The sequence below is a fragment of the Nerophis ophidion genome, linkage group LG05 (genome assembly GCF_033978795.1).
Source record: "Nerophis ophidion isolate RoL-2023_Sa linkage group LG05, RoL_Noph_v1.0, whole genome shotgun sequence".
Lineage (NCBI taxonomy): Eukaryota > Metazoa > Chordata > Actinopteri > Syngnathiformes > Syngnathidae > Nerophis > Nerophis ophidion.
Genome location: NC_084615.1, coordinates 62,013,554 through 62,033,437, shown reverse-complemented (window position 1 = coordinate 62,033,437; position 19,884 = coordinate 62,013,554). Strand labels below are relative to the sequence as shown.

At 38.4% G+C, this 19,884-nt stretch overlaps 1 protein-coding gene across 3 annotated transcripts in view; it reads right to left on the bottom strand.

Moving 5' to 3' along the window:
- stag2b (STAG2 cohesin complex component b) overlaps positions 1 to 15,517 on the bottom strand; it is a 49,366-nt gene extending 33,849 nt beyond the window's left edge. The window contains exons 1-18 of one of the 3 annotated variants that reach the window (XM_061901722.1): positions 15,418 to 15,517; positions 13,492 to 13,615; positions 13,327 to 13,408; positions 12,523 to 12,666; positions 12,340 to 12,436; positions 8,272 to 8,348; positions 7,897 to 8,101; positions 7,406 to 7,557; positions 5,246 to 5,319; positions 5,047 to 5,170; positions 4,125 to 4,223; positions 3,896 to 3,975; positions 3,617 to 3,724; positions 3,077 to 3,188; positions 2,870 to 2,987; positions 2,674 to 2,777; positions 1,835 to 1,927; positions 1,660 to 1,749 (exon numbers count right to left, since the gene is read on the bottom strand). In XM_061901722.1, the coding sequence (XP_061757706.1) occupies positions 1,660 to 1,749; positions 1,835 to 1,927; positions 2,674 to 2,777; positions 2,870 to 2,987; positions 3,077 to 3,188; positions 3,617 to 3,724; positions 3,896 to 3,975; positions 4,125 to 4,223; positions 5,047 to 5,170; positions 5,246 to 5,319; positions 7,406 to 7,557; positions 7,897 to 8,101; positions 8,272 to 8,348; positions 12,340 to 12,436; positions 12,523 to 12,666; positions 13,327 to 13,408; positions 13,492 to 13,535 (1,803 nt within the window). In that variant the 5' untranslated portion in view covers positions 13,536 to 13,615; positions 15,418 to 15,517. Of the gene's footprint in view, positions 1 to 1,659; positions 1,750 to 1,834; positions 1,928 to 2,673; positions 2,778 to 2,869; positions 2,988 to 3,076; positions 3,189 to 3,616; positions 3,725 to 3,895; positions 3,976 to 4,124; positions 4,224 to 5,046; positions 5,171 to 5,245; positions 5,320 to 7,405; positions 7,558 to 7,896; positions 8,102 to 8,271; positions 8,349 to 12,339; positions 12,437 to 12,522; positions 12,667 to 13,326; positions 13,409 to 13,491; positions 13,616 to 14,930; positions 15,165 to 15,284 lie in introns of those variants that run through there. The other 2 variants (XM_061901721.1, XM_061901723.1) reach the window with 2 other exon arrangements.
- Positions 15,518 to 19,884: the final 4,367 nt, after the last annotated feature.

Sequence of the window (19,884 nt, the reverse complement as noted above, 5' to 3'; positions counted from 1 at the left end):
TAATACAGTTTTGGTGATTTCCCTCTCTGCATGAAAGTTTAAAAGTAGCATATATTAATGCAGTATGAAGAAGAATGTTTTAATGTTGACACATATAATCATCATACTGCTGTGATTATATGCATTAAGTGTTCATTCAAGGCCACGGCAAAATATCGTAATATATATCGTATATCCCAATATGGCATAAAAATATTGCAATATTAATAAAAGTCAATATCGACCAGCCGAAGTTGGATGTATGCAATGCGCATGTGCTGAGGCTCTTTTTTCTCTTTTCCCCCTAAACCTTTGTTTATAAACTGCAACATTTACAAACAGCTGAAAAACAATAATCAAAATAAGTACAAAAACAGTAGAAAACAGCACCAGGGCGGCGCCGAGGCTACATCTCATGAGGTGGCAGTAAGCCAGCCAATGATGTGTCATGTGCAGCCAGGTTTGAAATTCCCCTAAGCAAAATTATTGCTATTGTGCATGACAATGGTGCACTTTATAAAAAAAATTTTAAATTTTTGTAACACTTGCCTTGTTTTATCTGGCAAGTCGAAAGACATGGTGCCAATATGCTGTTTTTTTTTAAATAAAGTATTGAAAATGATAGAAATGTAGTTTATCTCTTTTATCCGATTATTAATCGAAGTAAAAATCGACGATTACTCGATTATCAAATTAATCGTTAGTTGCAGCCCTAGGGTCTCTTAACAGATATTGGTTAGAACTGTATGTTACTTTATATGCGAAATGGCAAAAGCAGATGATGAATGCCCCACAAGAAGAGAATTGGGAAAAAGAAGAAGCTTATGGACTACGATGCGGACTACAATGGCGAACCGTGCAAATTTTCGGGACTTACGGAGATCACAAATACACAATCGCAAGGAAAAATATAATATTTCTATAATAAGTGCTATATTATTCCACTTCCGACTGGGAGGATACTTGTAAGAAACTTAATTCATTTGCCGTCATGGAAAAAGAGTATTTGCACTGTGGAGAAGACATTAGCCCCTAGCAATAATGCAAAAAGTGCGTTGAGGACGTGTTTGTTCGCTTGTCGCTTTTAAATATGTGGTACACAGGTAAAATGTGTCATCGACATGCATTATCACAATCTAACGACGTAATTAAAGGCTCTATCGTCTGCAAAATTTATATCATTTATTTTGCATATCATATCAATTGTGCAACCATAAAAAAAATAATTTACCATAAAAATCCACAACGAATTGTCATAAATAATGCAGCAAAACCAGCAGCATTACTGATTACAGAATGTGCCGAAAAAAAACGACTCATGTCGTAATGGCGATGTTCTGAATTTCAGGGTTAATGACACCACCTTGCTGGATTGCCTATGATTGGTGAGTAATGAGGCAGTGTTGCATGTTGGTGTGGAGAGCGACAGCTATATGTGGGTGCTGTCACTGCAGTGTTGAAACTGGGCGCTGCTGTTGGTGTGTTAAGGTTGGCTATACAGTTTAAGAGTATCAGACTGCAGAGGATTCAATGTAAGTCAAAATCTTATGGTTAATTTGAAACATGCAATTAAATTAACAATATAATTATTGGAAAAAAAATAAAACATTTGGTTTACAGCATTCCACAGATTCTAATGAGATATGAACAGCTTTACAATCAAATCAAAGTTTTGCTGACCTTCTCCAGACGTCCTGTGGTATAAATTTCCAGGTCAAAGAACTGAGGAAGCTGTAACAAATTGGTCACCTTCTCTGCATCCACAGCATACTGTATAATAAACATTTAACATCATGACTTGTTGAGAAAAAAAGAGTTCAAGTATTAAAGTCAAAGAAAAGGAAGGATGACATACCTTGGCCAGCAGAGGGGGCAAAGCCACAGCAAATAACTCTGTCATTCTGGTTCTGTCATCAAGTTGAGTCTTCCTTTCTTTTGCTGTCATCACCTAAACATGCACATGCAAATTGCAAAGCAACTAAATTATTATGACCTCACATTAGACAACAAAGAAACAATAACATTTTCTATCTGGATGCACTTTTTTTTACCATCAATATAAATAATATCAAATTCATTACAAATTGATTTGATGAACCCTGCAAGGGTGCTCTATACAGTATTTCTTTATAGATTGTAAAAGTGTCTGGGTTTTTTTAGGAATCTAATGAGGGGAAAGCTTTTAAATGTAAACATTTTACTAAACAATATAGTTTTGCACTATTTCTTAACAATAAAAATGTGCTTATTTTATATATTACACATTAAAATAGGTGTAGAGTGCAACAAGAGTTTCAGACTTTAAAAAGCCTAAAATGGAGAAATGTCGAGAAGCTGCAAGAATCAAAATGAAGATGTTTATCCAGAACATAAACATGAAAGCAAACATCAGAAAAGATGCCTCCTTAAAACACAACTTTAACACACCAAACCAACTTTATTAATATTCAACAAGGATCTTGTTTATAATTTAAGTAAACGATGCACCTGGAATATAAGATGCAGACTATATTACAGTAGGAGCAACTGTTTTGGGAAATGTGAAACTTTCTAGACTTATTGGGTCATTCAGGTATTGACATTTTAAGTTTTAAGATATTAGTAATCAATTATACAAACACAAATATTTAATCAACAAGACCATATCAAAACCTTGAATACTATTCTTTTCCACTTGACACGTGCAAATCTTACCCTCTTCCCTGTGCCTCTTCCAACGGGTGGGTGGCATTCAGCAGCCTGGCGTACAGTGCACAGCATAATTTCAATCAAAGCTGTTTCTTGCCGGTCAGTCAGAGCTACAAAATTCAGAACATTGTGGTTAATAATGAATGCATTTTCTGCATGCCACTGGCTGGCAACATGTGATTGCAAGAGGTTTGTGTCATACCTTCTTCTCCTGGCAGTGGATCGTCTAACAGTAAGCTGCTCATACAGTCCCAGTCCTTCAGTAGCTCAGCACCACACTCCCAAAGAGAGTCCACTAAGTAGGCTGCATGTTCATGGAGCTAAATACATGTTTATAACATTACATATTGAATGGCTTGATGGCTTGGAAACAATCAGTGAAGAGATATGAGAAAAACCTGAAATATACCTCGCTCTCCAGGAAGAAGAAGACAGTGGTCTTGATGAGGTTGGCATTGGGACTTTGTCGGCCTCTTCTCTTGGGGGCACCTTCCTCCTCTGGTTCCCGCTGGCTGAACAATCTTCAAATGATACAAAATTGAAGTCTTAGGAACACTAAAAGTCTATCCCCACAAACACATCAATCAATCAATTATCCAGAAGACATTTTTCACACAACTATTGGATAACACAAAATAAAAAATTATCTGTTAATTCTAGTGGGGATGATTTAATTAAATGTTCATAAACCATTTATTTACTGTAATACAAGCACAATGAGGATATGGTTTGAAAGAACATATCTTTTACAACTTTTTCAAAACATGATTAAACACCTAAAGGATGTTTCTGTACAACTATTGAAATTGTGTGTGAATCCCCAACATGGTGGGACAAAATAATATAATTTCTGTGTAGAAACAATAAGACTCAAAACTCGACTATGGACAGACTCCCAATGTAGAAACGTAATCATGACAGTGAAAAGTTCAATTGAAGTCTGACATACTTTTTATAGAGGAATTCTCCTGCTGCAATGGCAACAGGTCTGTGTGCCGAGTAGACCAGATGATAGACGCTCTCACAGTCCTCAGGAGTCAATACCTCATCTGTACTACTGCAGAAATAAACAGAACACCGGTAAAAAAACAATGTTGCAGCGAGTGACTCCTCTGTGCTGTATGTGATACTTTGCGTGAGTACAAAGAGTTGTCCTTGAGATGCAGATTATTTTCAGCTGATAAACTGTTTTAAACACTCTAAAAGGGGGCAAGAGTTTCGAACTTACTTTAAAACTAAAGTGAGCAACTTAATGGCTTGCACTGCAACGTCATACTCCTTGTCAAGGGTCATAGAGACAATCCGGTCCTGGGGGTAGAATCATACGACAAATTTAACAAGATTTTTGGTAAAAAAAAGTTCATTTGTATCAGTTTTACCAAACATGTTTTCAGAATTTAGCCTCCAATAAGTATGTTTAGGTGTAGTGGTTAAGATGTCCGAAAGGTGGAGCTGACCTTAAAGCGACTGGTAAAGAGTTCAAGCCTTGCATTGAGCTCTCTGTTGTAGTACAGACCCTGCAGAGCTGTCAGACATTTCAGACGAACCTCACCTTGCTGAAAAATAAAAATCAAGAAAGTAAACCAGAAAATCCAAGAATTAATCATGCAGGTATTCTGTAACAGGCATGATTAGCAATATATGTCAAATACTAAAGTAAAGTTTACTTTCAAGATAAACAAAACGTAAAAATTGCACTTCCGTCATCTAACAAACACCAATGGCAAGCGTTTTTGTGTTTATACTTTGATATTGTAACTTGGATTTGATTGCATCCGGATAAAACAACGATTTCCTGTAAATTTGATTACTTAGTTTGGCACAAATGGAGATAGACATACACATTTCATTCAGGCATCATAGCAAATGTATACAAAACAAACAAAAACAAAAATTCTAGAGGTCAATTTTCATTCATCCAAAATGTATCCGTCCCAAAAAAAGAGGACATTGTAACTTGGATTTGATTGCATCCGGATAAAACAACGATTTCCTGTAAATTTGATTACTTGGTTTGGCACAAATGGAGATAGACATACACATTTCATTCAGGCATCATAGCAAATGTATACAAAACAAACAAAAACAAAAATTCTAGAGGTCAATTTTCATTCATCCAAAATGTATCCGTCCCAAAAAAAGAAGACATTGTAACTTGGATTTGATTGCATCCGGATAAAACAACGATTTCCTGTAAATTTGATTACTTGGTTTGGCACAAATGGAGATAGACATACACATTTCATTCAGGCATCATAGCAAATGTATACAAAACAAACAAAAACAAAAATTCTAGAGGTCAATTTTCATTCATCCAAAATGTATCCGTCCCAAAAAAAGAGGACTAAATTTAAAAAGGTAGTCGGGTACCAAACCCACCTTATCGTGCATTGTCCATCCCACATACTTTAGATAACTGTCGTTAAGGAAGGCGTCACTGTAGAGTTTCATCCAAACTCCAATCTCTTCTATACAAATGGCTCTGATTTCTGCTATCGAATCACTGTTGAAACATTGTAATTATTGGCTACAAAAAAAAAAAAAAATTATGATTACATATAATTATGAGGTTCCATACCGATAGCGATGTACAAAGACTCCTTTAAATATTGCATTCATCATGTTTTCAATCTCATCCTGGTTTTCTTGGAGCTGAAATGTAAAGAGAATACGTAAATTACCTGAAATAGTCTGGGGTGGATAAGGTATTAATAGGCATAAGTTCTGCAGCACAAGTTTAATAATAATGACACATATGTGGCAGCCAAACATGCCACCAATCTGTGGTAATCTGCAGAGTCAAAAAGCAGATGGATGCCAGGTGGAACCTGCTGGGATATAACCCAGTTAACAGGAGACGCTAGTTGAATAACACTAGTCACTCACATGATGCATGTTGGTGCAGCTCTATAAGTTTCTGTTACAACTTAAAATTATTCACAGATTCACTTTCATGTGTGACAGCCTAGGCAGACAAATCTAAAAGGAAAATATTATTTCCACCTAAGTTTGATTCATTAAAAAGGGAAAAAAACACAGTTAACTAAACTAGATACTGGCTACTGAATAATGTTACTATTAGGGATGATGTTTGTTAAGAATTATCATTGTCGATGCCATTATTGAATCCTCCTATCGAACTGATTCCTTATCAAACCGATTCCTTATCGAATCTCTTCTCGAATCCAGATAGGTTGTTGTGTGTGCACTGAGTTCCAAAAGCCGTAGATGTTATGTGACTGGGCCGGCACGCTGTTTGTATGGAGGAAATATAACGCTGTTCATATGGCGGACGTGACTGAGGACAGCATGCGGATGTTAAAGGGTGAAAGTTTCAGGTGAGAGAGGACGCTAAAGACATGCCCCTAGTGAGCATATAGTAATGCCAAGTGCGTTGTAAATAAAAAAAATGCCAACAAAAACATCACTAACATGGACGAGGTGGCGCTCACTTTCGATATCCAGTGGAAGCACACTGTGGAGAAGAAGGGGACCAGCACGGTAGAGAATAGATGCAACGGGGCAACAAAAGTCGGCTTTTACTGTTGTATGCTAATGGAGAGAAACTGCCACCTCTGATGATTTTCAAGGGGAAGAGGCTGCCGAAAGAAAAGTTTCCACCTGGAGTCATCATTAAGGCATGACGAAGGAACTCCAACCGCTAGACATGGGTGTAAACAGGACGTTCAAAGTAAAGTTGTAAATGTTATGGGAGCGATGGATGACACACGAACACAGCTTCACGAAAAGTGGGAGACAGCGTCTAGCGTGTTACGCCACAATTTGTGAATGGATCGTGCATGCTTGAGCTAACGTGTCTGCTTGCACTGTTGTTCGAGCTTTCACAAAAGCCGGAATCTTTTACGAGGAATGCCACGGCAACTAGACAGACTTTGAAAATGACGAGAGGGAATCTGGCGTGTTTGATGAAGAACTTGGCGAGCTGTTCATTTCGGACACAGAAGATGAGGACTTTGATGGATTTGTGGATGAGGATTGATCAATAAATAATGTGAGTACAGTGATACATACTTCAACAAAGTACAACCGAACTTAGTTTTGCTCCTGTTGCCTTTTTAAAACAGCATCCATGCATGCTAGCGTATGTTTTAAGCTAGCGTATGTTTAACCATCCCTGCGCCCAAAAATACGCTGCCCCTTATTTATGCGTTAAATACATAAATAGCCCCCATTACTGACACGGCGTCTTTTAATACGGTGGGCCGTATGGTAGCGAAAATATGGTATAGTGGCTTCGATAAAGGGAACCGGTTCTCAAAAAGGGATTTGAATCCATGGAATCGGTTCTTTTCTTATCGAAGCATCGGGAGAACCAGTTTTCGAACATCATCCCTAGTTACATTTATGAAAACCTAAAGACAAAAAGCAGCAGCAGACTTTTTTTCCTAAGCCTAAACCAAGAAGATATAATGTTTTGGATTTACCATAAACAAACACATGGGGGCACTGCTGAGAAATAGTTGCAGTCTTTGGCAAAACTACATTAAAAAGGTATGAAAAACACTCCTTACATGTGGATAATCCTTATGACCTATTTTACAATAATTTCCATGTAGCCATATCCATTCCATGTATGTAGAGTGTTTTCCCTTCAATGAGCTACATCATGTATAAATAAATAAAACTAGCCATATCTTTTTTTACCTGAATATGCTGATTACTGAAAATCTATTCCATCTTGATACACCCTATATTATACTTGTCTGCATAAACTCACCTCTTTTCGCTTCTGCAAGAGGAGCTCCAGCCTGTCATTGGCCCTTTTGGCCACTATCTTATTCCTCTCTGCCTCGTATTGACGCTGGGTGTTGTCCATGTTGATGCTCAAATTGAGAGCTACATTCACCAGGGCTGTCATCAGCTTCATGGCTGTTCAAAACACAAACAATATCAATCAACATGACTTGATACACAAACATAGGTTGGTCCACTACATCAAAGTGAGACATGGAAAAACTATACAACATAACTGAGATAACGATTCAACCATTAAAAAAAACATTCCAGTAGTTATATTTATATGTACTGTATGACTTGCGGGAGAAAGTAAATACAATTTTAAATAAGGAAGATTTACAGTGCAAGTCCAAACCCTTCACAAGCAGACTATGTGCAAATGAAAATGAGTCTTCTGCTCTGCTTTGGCAAGCAAGGGGTCTTATGGCAATGATACATCCAGCGCCTTTAGTCTAACACTGGTAATCTTACCTGCCAGTGTAGAGGTGTGTCTGAAGGCTCTGACTTGAGAGTCTGATAATCCGGTGAGAAGCGAGATGACTGTGTCCATCATATATTCATCATAGATGATACTGTATTGACACTGCCGCACCAGGACCGATATGAATTCACAAAAACTTGATTTGAACTTCTTCCATAGGGGCCCTGCTATAGTGAGGGGGTAGTCGCCACTGTCCTAGAGAAACCACAAAGGAAAAGACACCATAATACCATCAGTTTTTCTCAAAAAAAACATCTGACATTTCTGACAAAAGTCTCAATTTTATTTTAATTTATTTATGTAATTTTAATTATTGCTATTCATATTAATTCTATCTACAAGATACAAAATAAAAGTGGTATTACCTCATCAAATTCCTCTGTCATTCGTCTGATTATTTCTGAGTTCTGCATGTTGCGGAACATCTCTCCACTGACAACACCTGATGAATGCAGGAATTAGTCACATTATCTTTACTTATTGATTTGGGACAGTGCATATAAATACACTATCGTAAAATTCTGTACAAACTGTTAAAGAATCAGATTATAGCACAGTTTCTCATTTTGATGTGTAGTGTTGACTCCATGTGACATTAAAGTGTACATGGTCACATAAAGCCGCAATGTATCACATTACACATCTGACAAAGAGGTTCTCATGAGTGCCAATGTGTGTACTGATAAAAGCCAGAGTTTTGCTCTATCTGCTCTGCTTGTTTCAAGGCTGACAAAACTCCAGTCAAATATCTCAACATTAATGGAGATACCATTTTTGGTCTTTGTTGAAATTACAAGGATTGCTGCAAGCAAACAAGACAAGAAGTTCCGTGTTTCCGATACGTTCTATCAACTAATTATACAAGAACATTTTGAGCTGCCACAAGTAAAATAAATTGTGGGCGAGGTATTACTTCCTGTATATTATCTTTTGGCATTGACTACATGCTTTTGTTTTAAGACTAACATTGGTGGTTTGAGCAACAGGTTATCATAGCGAGTCAGCACACACTGCGAAGCAGCAGACTGGACTGGTAGTACAAAGTTAGCAACCAATATTTGTTTCCACAGAGTTTGGTGACTATATGTATGCGTAGAGGTGGGAATCTTTGGGCACCTCACGATTCAATTATGATTCAGGAACTAGGATTCAATTATAAAATTGATAATTGACGAATCATTAATTTATGAGTATTGATGCAGTTTTACATTTCTTTTCGTTTTACTAAACAAACGTTTATCACTTGCAACATTTAAAAACAGAGCATTTGTATTAAGAAACAGTTAAATTAATTCCCAACACATTTATTATGTTATATAACACGTATGCAGAACTGGAACATAAGTGCCCTATAGAGAGCTGGTTGGATCGCTCAGTGACGTGGCTTGCTGCAGTCAGCCAAATTTTAGAAACGGTCTCTATTTCCTATTTACAATAAAGAAATCGATTTCACAATCCTCTATGTCCGTATTGCCATTAACCTAAAAATCTATAATTTCCCCCACCTCTACTATAAGCTTGTATGTAAAAATGCATTTGCTGAATTATGTCAATTTTGTTAAAATCTCATTTGTTGAACTTTGTACAAGTTTAAAACAATAGCAATGCTAATTTGAATTAGCCTGTCAATGTGGTTGTTCGTTGTATGTTAGCATTAGGGCAAAAAAGCCCACCTTCATCTTAAATGGCTGCAAGGCCTGGGTGATATGGCCTAAAAAAAAACACACACAATCTTTTTTTCCTACTTTTTAATAAAAAAACAATAAATACAAATGACATACGATTCAAAACAAGGTTTTATTTTATTTTATCAAAAACTAGTGGTTTGAAACCACACTGCATCGTCTTTGCAAACTTTTAATTTGAAAAATGTATTTTTAAACCAGATATAAATTATACTTTTTATGTTATAATTTTTAAAAAACTAAATAAGAGCTTCCTCTGGGAGGCAATACTTGCGTCTTGAACAAATTACTTCTATTAAATGTAGCATTCCATTGTATGCAAATACGTAAATAATAATCTACAACATTGAGATTATAAATTGCCTACTCAAAATGTCTGTCTTTAATGAAAACAGTGTTGTAAATAGAAATGTAGTATTGCACATGATATGCACGTAAATAGGATGGCTTGTAAGCGGGAATCGAACCTGCAACCCTCAAGTTGCTGGCACGGCCGCTCTACCGACCGAGCTATGCCGCCCCACATCTTTGCAGTGTCCTGAGCGACTGCTTTAAGTGATCGTTCTCCACTAGACTTCTTTCTCATCCTACATAGTACCTTGTGTAAATGACTCCACTACAGTAAGCTGCTTTTTAGCGGGAGTTTGTTTGTTGTTGTGGTCTTGCTCGCCTCATAAAGAGTTGCATTTTCCGCACTCGGTTGGAGGCTTCTGTTTCAGATGCAGTAGTAAGTTTGTTGTGATGCTGCTTTTTTTAAACAAACGTTGCAGCGCAGCGTGCAGTCACTTGTTCCACGTTTGTTGCCGCAAATCTAAACTATTGACAACGCTTTTCTTTTTTTCTGGGTGTCTCAAATTATGCTAAGGAAACATGGGGAGGGTGGAAATTACAAATGCTCCTGGGGGGGGGGCGGACAGAGTAGATATTATTATTGTTTTTTAAATCATCTGCAACAAAAAAATTGAATTTATCGATAAAATCGAACTATTGCCCAGGACTAATGGCTGAATTGTTTTTTTCGGTTTATACCAAACTGTAATGTTGATTTAACATGATTCTTAAATGTATGTGAACTACTTGTGTGTATTAATCGACTTTCCTTTGTGTGCTTAGTTTTACTGGAAATTACTTGTGGAGACTATCAATACACAACCTCAAGTTGGAAGTTTTCCATATCTAATTTAAATGGACTGTTTACCAATCTGCCAAACTACATTACAACATTAAGGAGCACTGAATATACAGTATGTATGTAAATAAAGCAAGGGTGTATAAAGTGCAGCCTGTGTTACATTGTAGGAATAAAATAAACAGCAATAATTGAAAAACAAAGCAAAACAATGTAATGCAACAAAAAAAAAGATATGTTGATAATAACACATATCTGTCTTCAGATATATGTATATAACATGTTTTACCCACCAACAAACACATGCATCACAGCTAATTTTGCAAAATATATGATGACATCATATTGTGATAGCCTGGGCCACACCCCCACTGCGCTGCTGGCCATGGCCTTATCGCCACAAATAGTTTGCTGTTCTGTGGGAAACAATGACGTTCCAAAAATAACTATGACCTGTATTCTGCACTAAAATATTGCAGAGTGGCAGACAAGCAACAACACTATGTCATTTTCATATAATTCAGTATGGTTTAGTGACATATAAAAAGTAGATTGAACAGACAAATTTGAGGTTATCTGCATCAGACACCCATTTTCTACCACTTGTCTTGTTCAAGACCGCAGGGAGCTAAAGCCTATCCTAGCCAACTATACCTTGGACTGTTCACCAGTCAATCAAATCACATCACTATCGCAGAACAGGAGCTGAACCCACACTGGCTATAAGGAAGTCCGCAGAGTCTACCGCTATATTACTACGTTTACACTGCAAGCCAAGTGGCCCAAATCAGATTTGTTTTTAGATCAGATTTTTAAAGTTGACGGTTTACACTGCAAGTAAATGTGATTCTTATGTAAATGAAAACAAAGGAATTTGACCGGGAGAAAGTCACGACTACAACAAAATAAAATAAAAGTCGCCAAACATTCAAAATTACTGATTTTTTTTAGTCAAAATAAATGAAAGTAATATAATGTTTGAATAGATGTAAATAGTGTGAACTATTTCGGAGGGTTGCAATCTTTGCATGGCTGTTAAGTAGCGGACACACGGACATCAGCGTGGATCTACAGAAGCTTTATATTTTTAACTCACATGTAAGCAAATACACCACAGTGTCAATTCCGGTCTTTCAACAATGGCTATTTCTTCTGAATCAAAATATATATATTCATGTATTACATATAGCTTATTATTTGCGGACTATTGACAAGTGATCCAGTGAAAATTCAGTCATCTTAAATAGAAACCGCAACCGGGTGTTGTGATGAAATATCCATTTCGGCTGGTGACTGTGTCTTTCCGGCACACACAAGTGATGTAGCTCGCTCAAAGCTAATGAAAAAATCAGATTCAGGGCACATACAGATCGCATAGCGTTTAGACTGAAGTCATATTTGTAAAGATCAGATTCCAATCGGATTCAGGACTACCTCCTGATGTGGCCTGAAACTGATGCCAAAAAATCTAATTTGAAGCACTTTGGAGTGTTTGGACTGGCAAACAAAATAAGATCTGTGTCACTTGAGGGCAAAAAAATCTGATTTAGTGTGCAGTGTAAACGGGGCTTATCAGTGACCATTTGCTTCACAAATAGTTGTACATTTAAAAAACTTACCTTTACACCCTGAGCACTGGATGAAGAAGTTGATGAGATCAAGTAGGGCAACATCTTTGTCATGTTTGTAAGACTCGATCCAGTCGTCAACGACAGACTACAAGAAAATGACATGATTTAAAAATTTAGGACGAGTGTATATGTTTTTATAAGACAAAAAAAGTAATCAAGGCAATATCTTACCTGCATTGCACTCCTGCCCAGCTTGACTACCTCAAACAGCATCATGTTTTCCATGCCATTCTCTTGGTGGTGGCCATTTATCCGACCTGTGCCCTTCGAGCCCTTGCCTTTGTCTCCCATTGCCTTCTTCCCCTTCTTTCCACCCTAGAAAAAAAAAATAAAAGTTTAAAAAAAATGATAAGAGAAGGCACTAACTACACTTCCTTGTTTTAAACTTTATAATATATTTTATTCATGTTTGTCCAATTTGAATAACTTTTGCTCAACATTGGCAATAATTTATAATTTCATTATTTAAAAATTGCACATGCATTGTGTTACTACAGTCACTACACAAACATTAATGTAGGATAAACAAATGTGTTGGAAAGAGCTAGTTGCCGTATAAGGTTGTCGCAAACTAAATATCACTGCAATGTAATACAACTTGTGCCCTATGATTCGATAAAACACATTCGGAGCTCGCTTGGCTCACAACCTAAGGGATTACATCATTACGGCCTTTTACGATTTCAAAAGTTGGAAGCCAGCCAGGTAAAAGCACAATTGGTTCACTTAAGTTTGTGAGTGTCTCATTTGTTGTTTAGTTGCTATGTGTTACTATGCTATGTGTTGGAGAAGTAGAGTAAGTGTAATAAACGACAAAAGCTTCTGAGAGCCACAAGCAGTCTGACAATGCATTGATAAAGTTTAAGCAGCAATATGTTGAAGCCTGATGGGCTCCTCTGATGCAACCTTGTACAGACCACTGTTAAAAACAAGTAATAAATTAAAAACTTAGTATGTTGATGTATTGGTTATTACCTTTCCTTTCGATGAAATTGAACTCCTTCCATCTAGATCTTCAGAAAAGTCTGTGTCTGAAGAAAACTGTGTGTCTGTATCACTGGTGTAGAAGGGAGGGGATCAGAAATTAAAATGAACAATTTACACCTGCTAAAGCATAATAACAGACGCGGTTGCACTTACTGAGCATAGGGGAAGTCTGCTGGTATTTCTGGTGCTGCTATCATTTCTGTAACATCTTCTGGATCACTTCCAATTTATGACTGACTGGCTTGTAATCCTCAGGACTGGCCGGGTTGCATAAAACCTAAACATGTGAAATGTTTAGTAAATAAAGCGAATATTACACAGATGAAAACATTTTCCGTAGTAAAATGCTTGATGCTTCGAGAAAAGAAGTTGCTTCACATGGTAACAGTGGGCGGTACAGATGCTCCTGTGGCACAGAGCTCTCTAACCATTGGCTTGCTGTTTCTCAGCCCCTTCGCTATATACACTTATGGCTCATGGCAGATTTTGCTGTCTTCCTCTCTGTCCAAATATGGAACTGCTCTGTCCGCCCAGTTCATCCCTTTGACCAATCAAAACACGTTACCAGCATCAACAAAATCCTGCAGGCCACAGCTATTGCATGTACCACCAGGTAGCTACTGTATAAAAAAGTGGCACATACATGCAAAGATGCGAGCAAACTTTTGAATTTCAATAATTTCCTTGACAGTTTAATTTTAAACAGAATTATGTCAATACACCCCTAATGTACCACTTTTGAGTACCTTATAGAACATCCAATATTGACAGATACAACAAGAGCGGATTGAAATAGATGAAATGTTATATTAAGCATTATTTGCCACACAATGCAGAGGACAATGAACGATTAAAGAGGGACAATAGCTAACACAAACGTGGCAATGTGGTGATTGTAAAAAGTGCTGTAGTGACAAAATACAGACGTGGGTATTGTGCCCGTTTCCCTCGTTGCTGCGTGTATATTACATGACAAGATGACGGGATTCAATGGGTGTTAACTGAAAAAGTGGCGCCAAATCGCTCAGTGGATCTCATAAAACTTGCTACTAGAGACGAGGGTCTTGGCTCCACGGTGCTATATAGATCCATATTGGGGAGTTATACAGTCAACCGTGCAGCAAACTACCGCCCGCTTTCCCGACAACAGTGCCGACACGACTGCGCTCTTCGTCGGCTCCTGTCAAAATTGACACCGGTGCGCGCCTGGTGCTAACACCGCTAGCAACCGTGAGGGGTTTTCGCCGTCGCTGTGGGAGACTTTAAGGAGCAGAATGTTCTTCCAAGAGCAACGTAACCGAAGTAAAGGCGGTCCGAATTCTCCAGTAGGTTGTTTGGGGAAGGGGTGAGCGTTTGTTGCCGCTATGGCAGAGATATCATAATAACAAAACAACGCAAGCTCGACGGTGCATTCGAGTGCTAATATTAGCGACACTCGACTAGCGTTAAAAACAAACGTAGCAAATGTGTGTTGTTTTTGCGTTTGGGTCGCACAAAAGCCCACTGTTGATGCAACGAACGACAATAATAATACATTTGGCGAAGTACAACTACCATTAGTTAGCCATGCTAACAGTACGTGCTAGCGTTACCTAAAAAAAACATCACGTCCTGGCGTCCTCCATCTTGCCTCGGGAGTTCCAGCACCGTATTGCATAAGCAAAAAAAACACTGTTTACAATTATTATGAAGTGCAACCAAGTCATTCGAAACCACACAACATTTGCCGTGTTCCGACCGTTATATTTGTGGTTAAGAATGTGGAACGCCAGCTTGCAAGCCAGCAGAGCGACGCTAGCCTCTCACCGCGAGCTAACGAGGCGGCTGGACTCAGGCAGACATCCGCGCTCTGGGCTCAACCAGCGCTAGCCTGGCTAGCACACGGCTAGCAAAATACAAATCAACTAAGTTCAAGATAGCTTTCCGCCATTTTACAGCTAACTTACCTTTCTGAGAAATAATAGTCCCGGCAGATTCCTAACTTGAACTAAATCGACCAGCCTCCGCCTAAAACTCGTTATAATTGTGTAAAAACAGTTTAAAAGTCGCGGTCAGAGGCGGTTTCGGACGTTCTCTCACCCGCTTGCTCCGTAGTTCAATTTGTTGTTTCGACGACCTGGAAGGAGGAAATCCTGGTACAGAGCTGCCACCTAGCGGCCACCAGGCACCGGCAAGCATGGGACACCCAGTGGCCACTGACCGGCATTGCACCAACGGGTTGCTGCCACCTCTGAACTGTGCAAAAAATGCTAGAAAAGGCAAAATACAATTATATATACATATTTTGTGAGACTTTCCAATTTGCTTTGACATTTAGTATTTTTTTAGATATAATCTATATATATCTACTCAGTGGCCTAGTGGTTAGAGTGTCCGCCCTGAGATCGGTAGGTCGTGAGTTCAAATACCGGCCGAGTCATACCAATGACTATAAAAATGGGCCCCATCACCTCCCTGCTTGGCACTCAGCATTAAGGATGGAATTGGAGGTTAAATCACCATAAGTGACTCCCGGGTGAGGCCACCGCTGCTGCCCACTGCTCCCTCACCTCCCAGGGGGTGATCAAGGGTGATGTGTCAAATGCAGAGAATAATTTCGCCACATCTAGTATGTGTGTGACAATCATTGATACTTTAACTTTAACTTTATATGTGTATATATATATATATATATATATATATATATATATATATATATATATATATATATATATATATATATATATATATATGTATATGTTGTCTGTCTATCTGTGTTGGCCCTGCGATGAGGTGGCGACTTGTCCATGGTGTACCCCGCCTTCCGCCCGATTGTAGTTGAGATAGGCGCCAGCGCCCCCCGCGACCCCGGAAGGGAATAAGCGGTAGAAAATGGATGGATGGATGGATGGATATATATATCCGGGCGGAAGGTAGGGTACACCCTGGACAAGTCGCCACCTCATCGCAGGGCCAACACAGATAGACAGACAACATTCACACTCACATTCACACACTAGGGCCAATTTAGTGTTGCCAATCAACCTATCCCCATGTGCATCCATCCATCCATTTTCTACCGCTTATTCCCTTTCAGGGTCGCGGGGGGCGCTGGCGCCTATCTCAGCTACAATCGGGCGGAAGGCGGGGTACACCCTGAACAAGTCGCCACCTCATCGCAGGGCCAACACAGATAGACAGACAACATTCACACTCACATTCACACACTAGGGCCAATTTAGTGTTGCCAATCAACCTATCCCCAGGTGCATGTCTTTGAAAGTGGGAGGAAGCCGGAGTACCCGGAGGGAACCCACGCATTCACGGGGAGAACATGCAAACTCCACACAGAAAGATCCCGAGCCTGGATTTGAACCCAGGACTGCAGGACCTTCGTATTGTGAGGCAGACGCACTAACCCCTCTGCCACCGTGAAGCCCCCCCATGTGCATGTCTTTGGAATATATATATATATATATATATATATATATATATATATATATATATATATATATATATATATATATATATATATATATATATATATATATATATATATATATATATATATATATATATATATATATATATATATATATATATATATATATATATATATATATATATAGGAATGTAACTGTCGCAAGAAACCTGATTGCCCTCTCAACGGAAGGTGCTTACAAACATCAGTCGTTTACCAAGCAAAGGTAACACGCAAGGACATTAACACATCCGACACGTACGTAGGATTAACCGAAGGAGCGTTTAAAACCAGATGGAATAATCACAAAGCCTCCTTCAGAAACCAGACTTTGCGGAATTCTACAGAACTCAGCAAGCACATTTGGAACCTCAAAGACAGTAATGTTGAATATTCAATAACATGGCAAATTCTTGCATCCAGCACACCTTACAACAGTGGTAATAAAAGATACAACCTATGCTTAAAAGAGAAACTGTTTATTATACATCATTCAGATCTATCATCCCTCAACAAGCGCCGTGAAATCATTTCAACATGCCGCCACAGACGGAAACACCTCCTAGGTAGCACATGAGCCAATCACCACACCCTACGCCTGCCTGTACCCACCCACTCTGTGCCCTATATGAACCATTGTATGTGAATGCTTCCATTAAAATCTCCTGATGATTGAGGGAACCCCTCATGAAACATTCTGTAGAGATGAAGTAGTCTTGTGATTTTTCCCACACCTACATATTGCGCTCTACGACGGTATCGAGCACTATTCTCTGGATAATCCAATCAAAACATATATATATATATATATATATATATATATATATATATATATATATATATATATATATATATGTATATATATACATATATATATAATATATATATGTATATATATAATATATGTGTGTATATATATATATATATACAGTATATGTATATATATATATATATATATATATATATATATATATATATATACGCAGTGGGGCAAAAAGTATTTAGTCAGTCACCGATTGTGCAAGTTCTCCCACTTAAAATGATGACAGAGGTCTGTAATTTTCACCATAGGTACACTTCAACTGTGAGAGACAGAATGTAAAGAAAAAATCCAGTAATTCACATTGTAGGAATTTTAAAGAATTTATTTGTAGATTATGGTGGAAAATAAGTATTTGGTCAACCTTTCAAAGCTCTCACTGATGGAAGGAGGTTTTGGCTCAAAATCTCACGATACAGGGCTCCATTCATTATTTCCTTAACAGAGATCGATCGTCCTGTCCCCTTAGCAGAAAAACAGCCTGAAAGCATGATGTTTCCAACCCCATGCTTCACAGTAGGTGTAGTGTTCTTGGGATGCAACTCAGTATTCTTCTTCGTCCAAACACAACGAGTTGAGTTTATACCAAAATGGATACATGGATGATACAGCAGAGGATTGGGAGAATGTCATGTGGTCAGATGAAACCAAAATAGAACTTTTTGGTATAATCGCAACTCGTCGTGTTTGGAGGAAGAAGAATACTGAGTTGCATCCCAAGAACACCAAGAACACATGATTGATCCGTGTTAAGGATATATATATATATATATATATATATATATATATATATATATATATATATATATATACACACACAGTACAGGCCAAAAGTGTGGACACACCTTCTCATTCAATGCCTTTTCTTTATTTTTATGACTATTTACATTGTAGATTGTCACTGAAGGCATCAAAACTATGAATGAACAGTGTGGAGTTATGTACTTAACAAAAAAAGGTAAATAACTGAAAACATGTTTTATATTCTAGTTTCTTCAAAATAGCCACCCTTTGCTCTGATTGCAGCTTAGTACACTCTTGGCATTCTCTCGATGTGCTTCAAGAAGAAGTCACCTGAAATGGTTTTCACTTCACAGGTGTACTTGAATCTTAAGCTTTTTTATATTTTTTTAAACTTTAATTTCTCTTGTGCTCTGTGTTGTGTTTGCTAATTTTTCTTGCGTTATCTTTTAACCTGCCTATTGTATAGAACTTTGGCTACTCCTGTGGTAAATTTTAAATGTGCTTTATAAAGTTGATTTGATTATCTCTCTCTCTCTCTCTCTCTCTCTCTATATATATATATATATATATATATATATATATATATATATATATATATATACACATATATATATACTATATATATATATATATATATATATATATATATATATATATATATATAGATAGATAGATATACAGTATATATATATGTATACATATATATATGTCCTGGGTATGACGTTTAACTACAACCGCAGGCTGTAGAGAGGTAGTACCTTACCTCAGCAAGGCTATGGCACTTCCCATTGTGCCTAGCCTAGCCAGCACACTGGGATAGAAGACTGGTTCTCGGCTGACTGCGCGGAAGAAACCCTCAGAGGTTCAACAGGCTGAATGGTGACACCAGCAGGCTCTGTGGGGTGCTACGGGCTGGATGTGTGTTATGTTATAATGTGTCCAGGCCATCCACTGCACCTGGATCCACCTCCAGCCATCTCGACTCTTTCTTGCCACTGGATACAGGTGGACTCGGGCGAGAGAGTGAGGTCGCAACCCACTCTCACTTAATAAATCCAATGCACCGTGCAAGTCATGACTTCACACACACACAACCTGTGTGTGTGTGAAGTCATGACTTGCACCGCACACCACCTTTGTAATGACGTGGTGTGAGGGTGGGGGAGATTGCGGGGGGTTGTGTTACACAACCCCCCGCAATCTCCCCCCCCCCCCTCACCCAAGTCCTGCGGCGTCCGGCACGTGGTCAAGTGGTAGGTGTGGACTTTACTGGAAGCCATAGTCACAAACTCGCACGCAGGTGGCTTGGGCCATAGGGTCGCTGTCCAATGACTGAGGCAGCACTGGACTTCTGCAGCTCCCCGAACAACTAGGCAGCCCTCTTTAGGTATGCACTGCCTACCTCCTGGCATGAGGAACGGGCTAGAAAAGGTGCCCCAAATATTGCCTGCCTCACCTCTTCCTGTCCAACTAGCTGCAGCTGGCAGAAGTCCCATAACTAGCGGTAAGAAACAAGGAAACA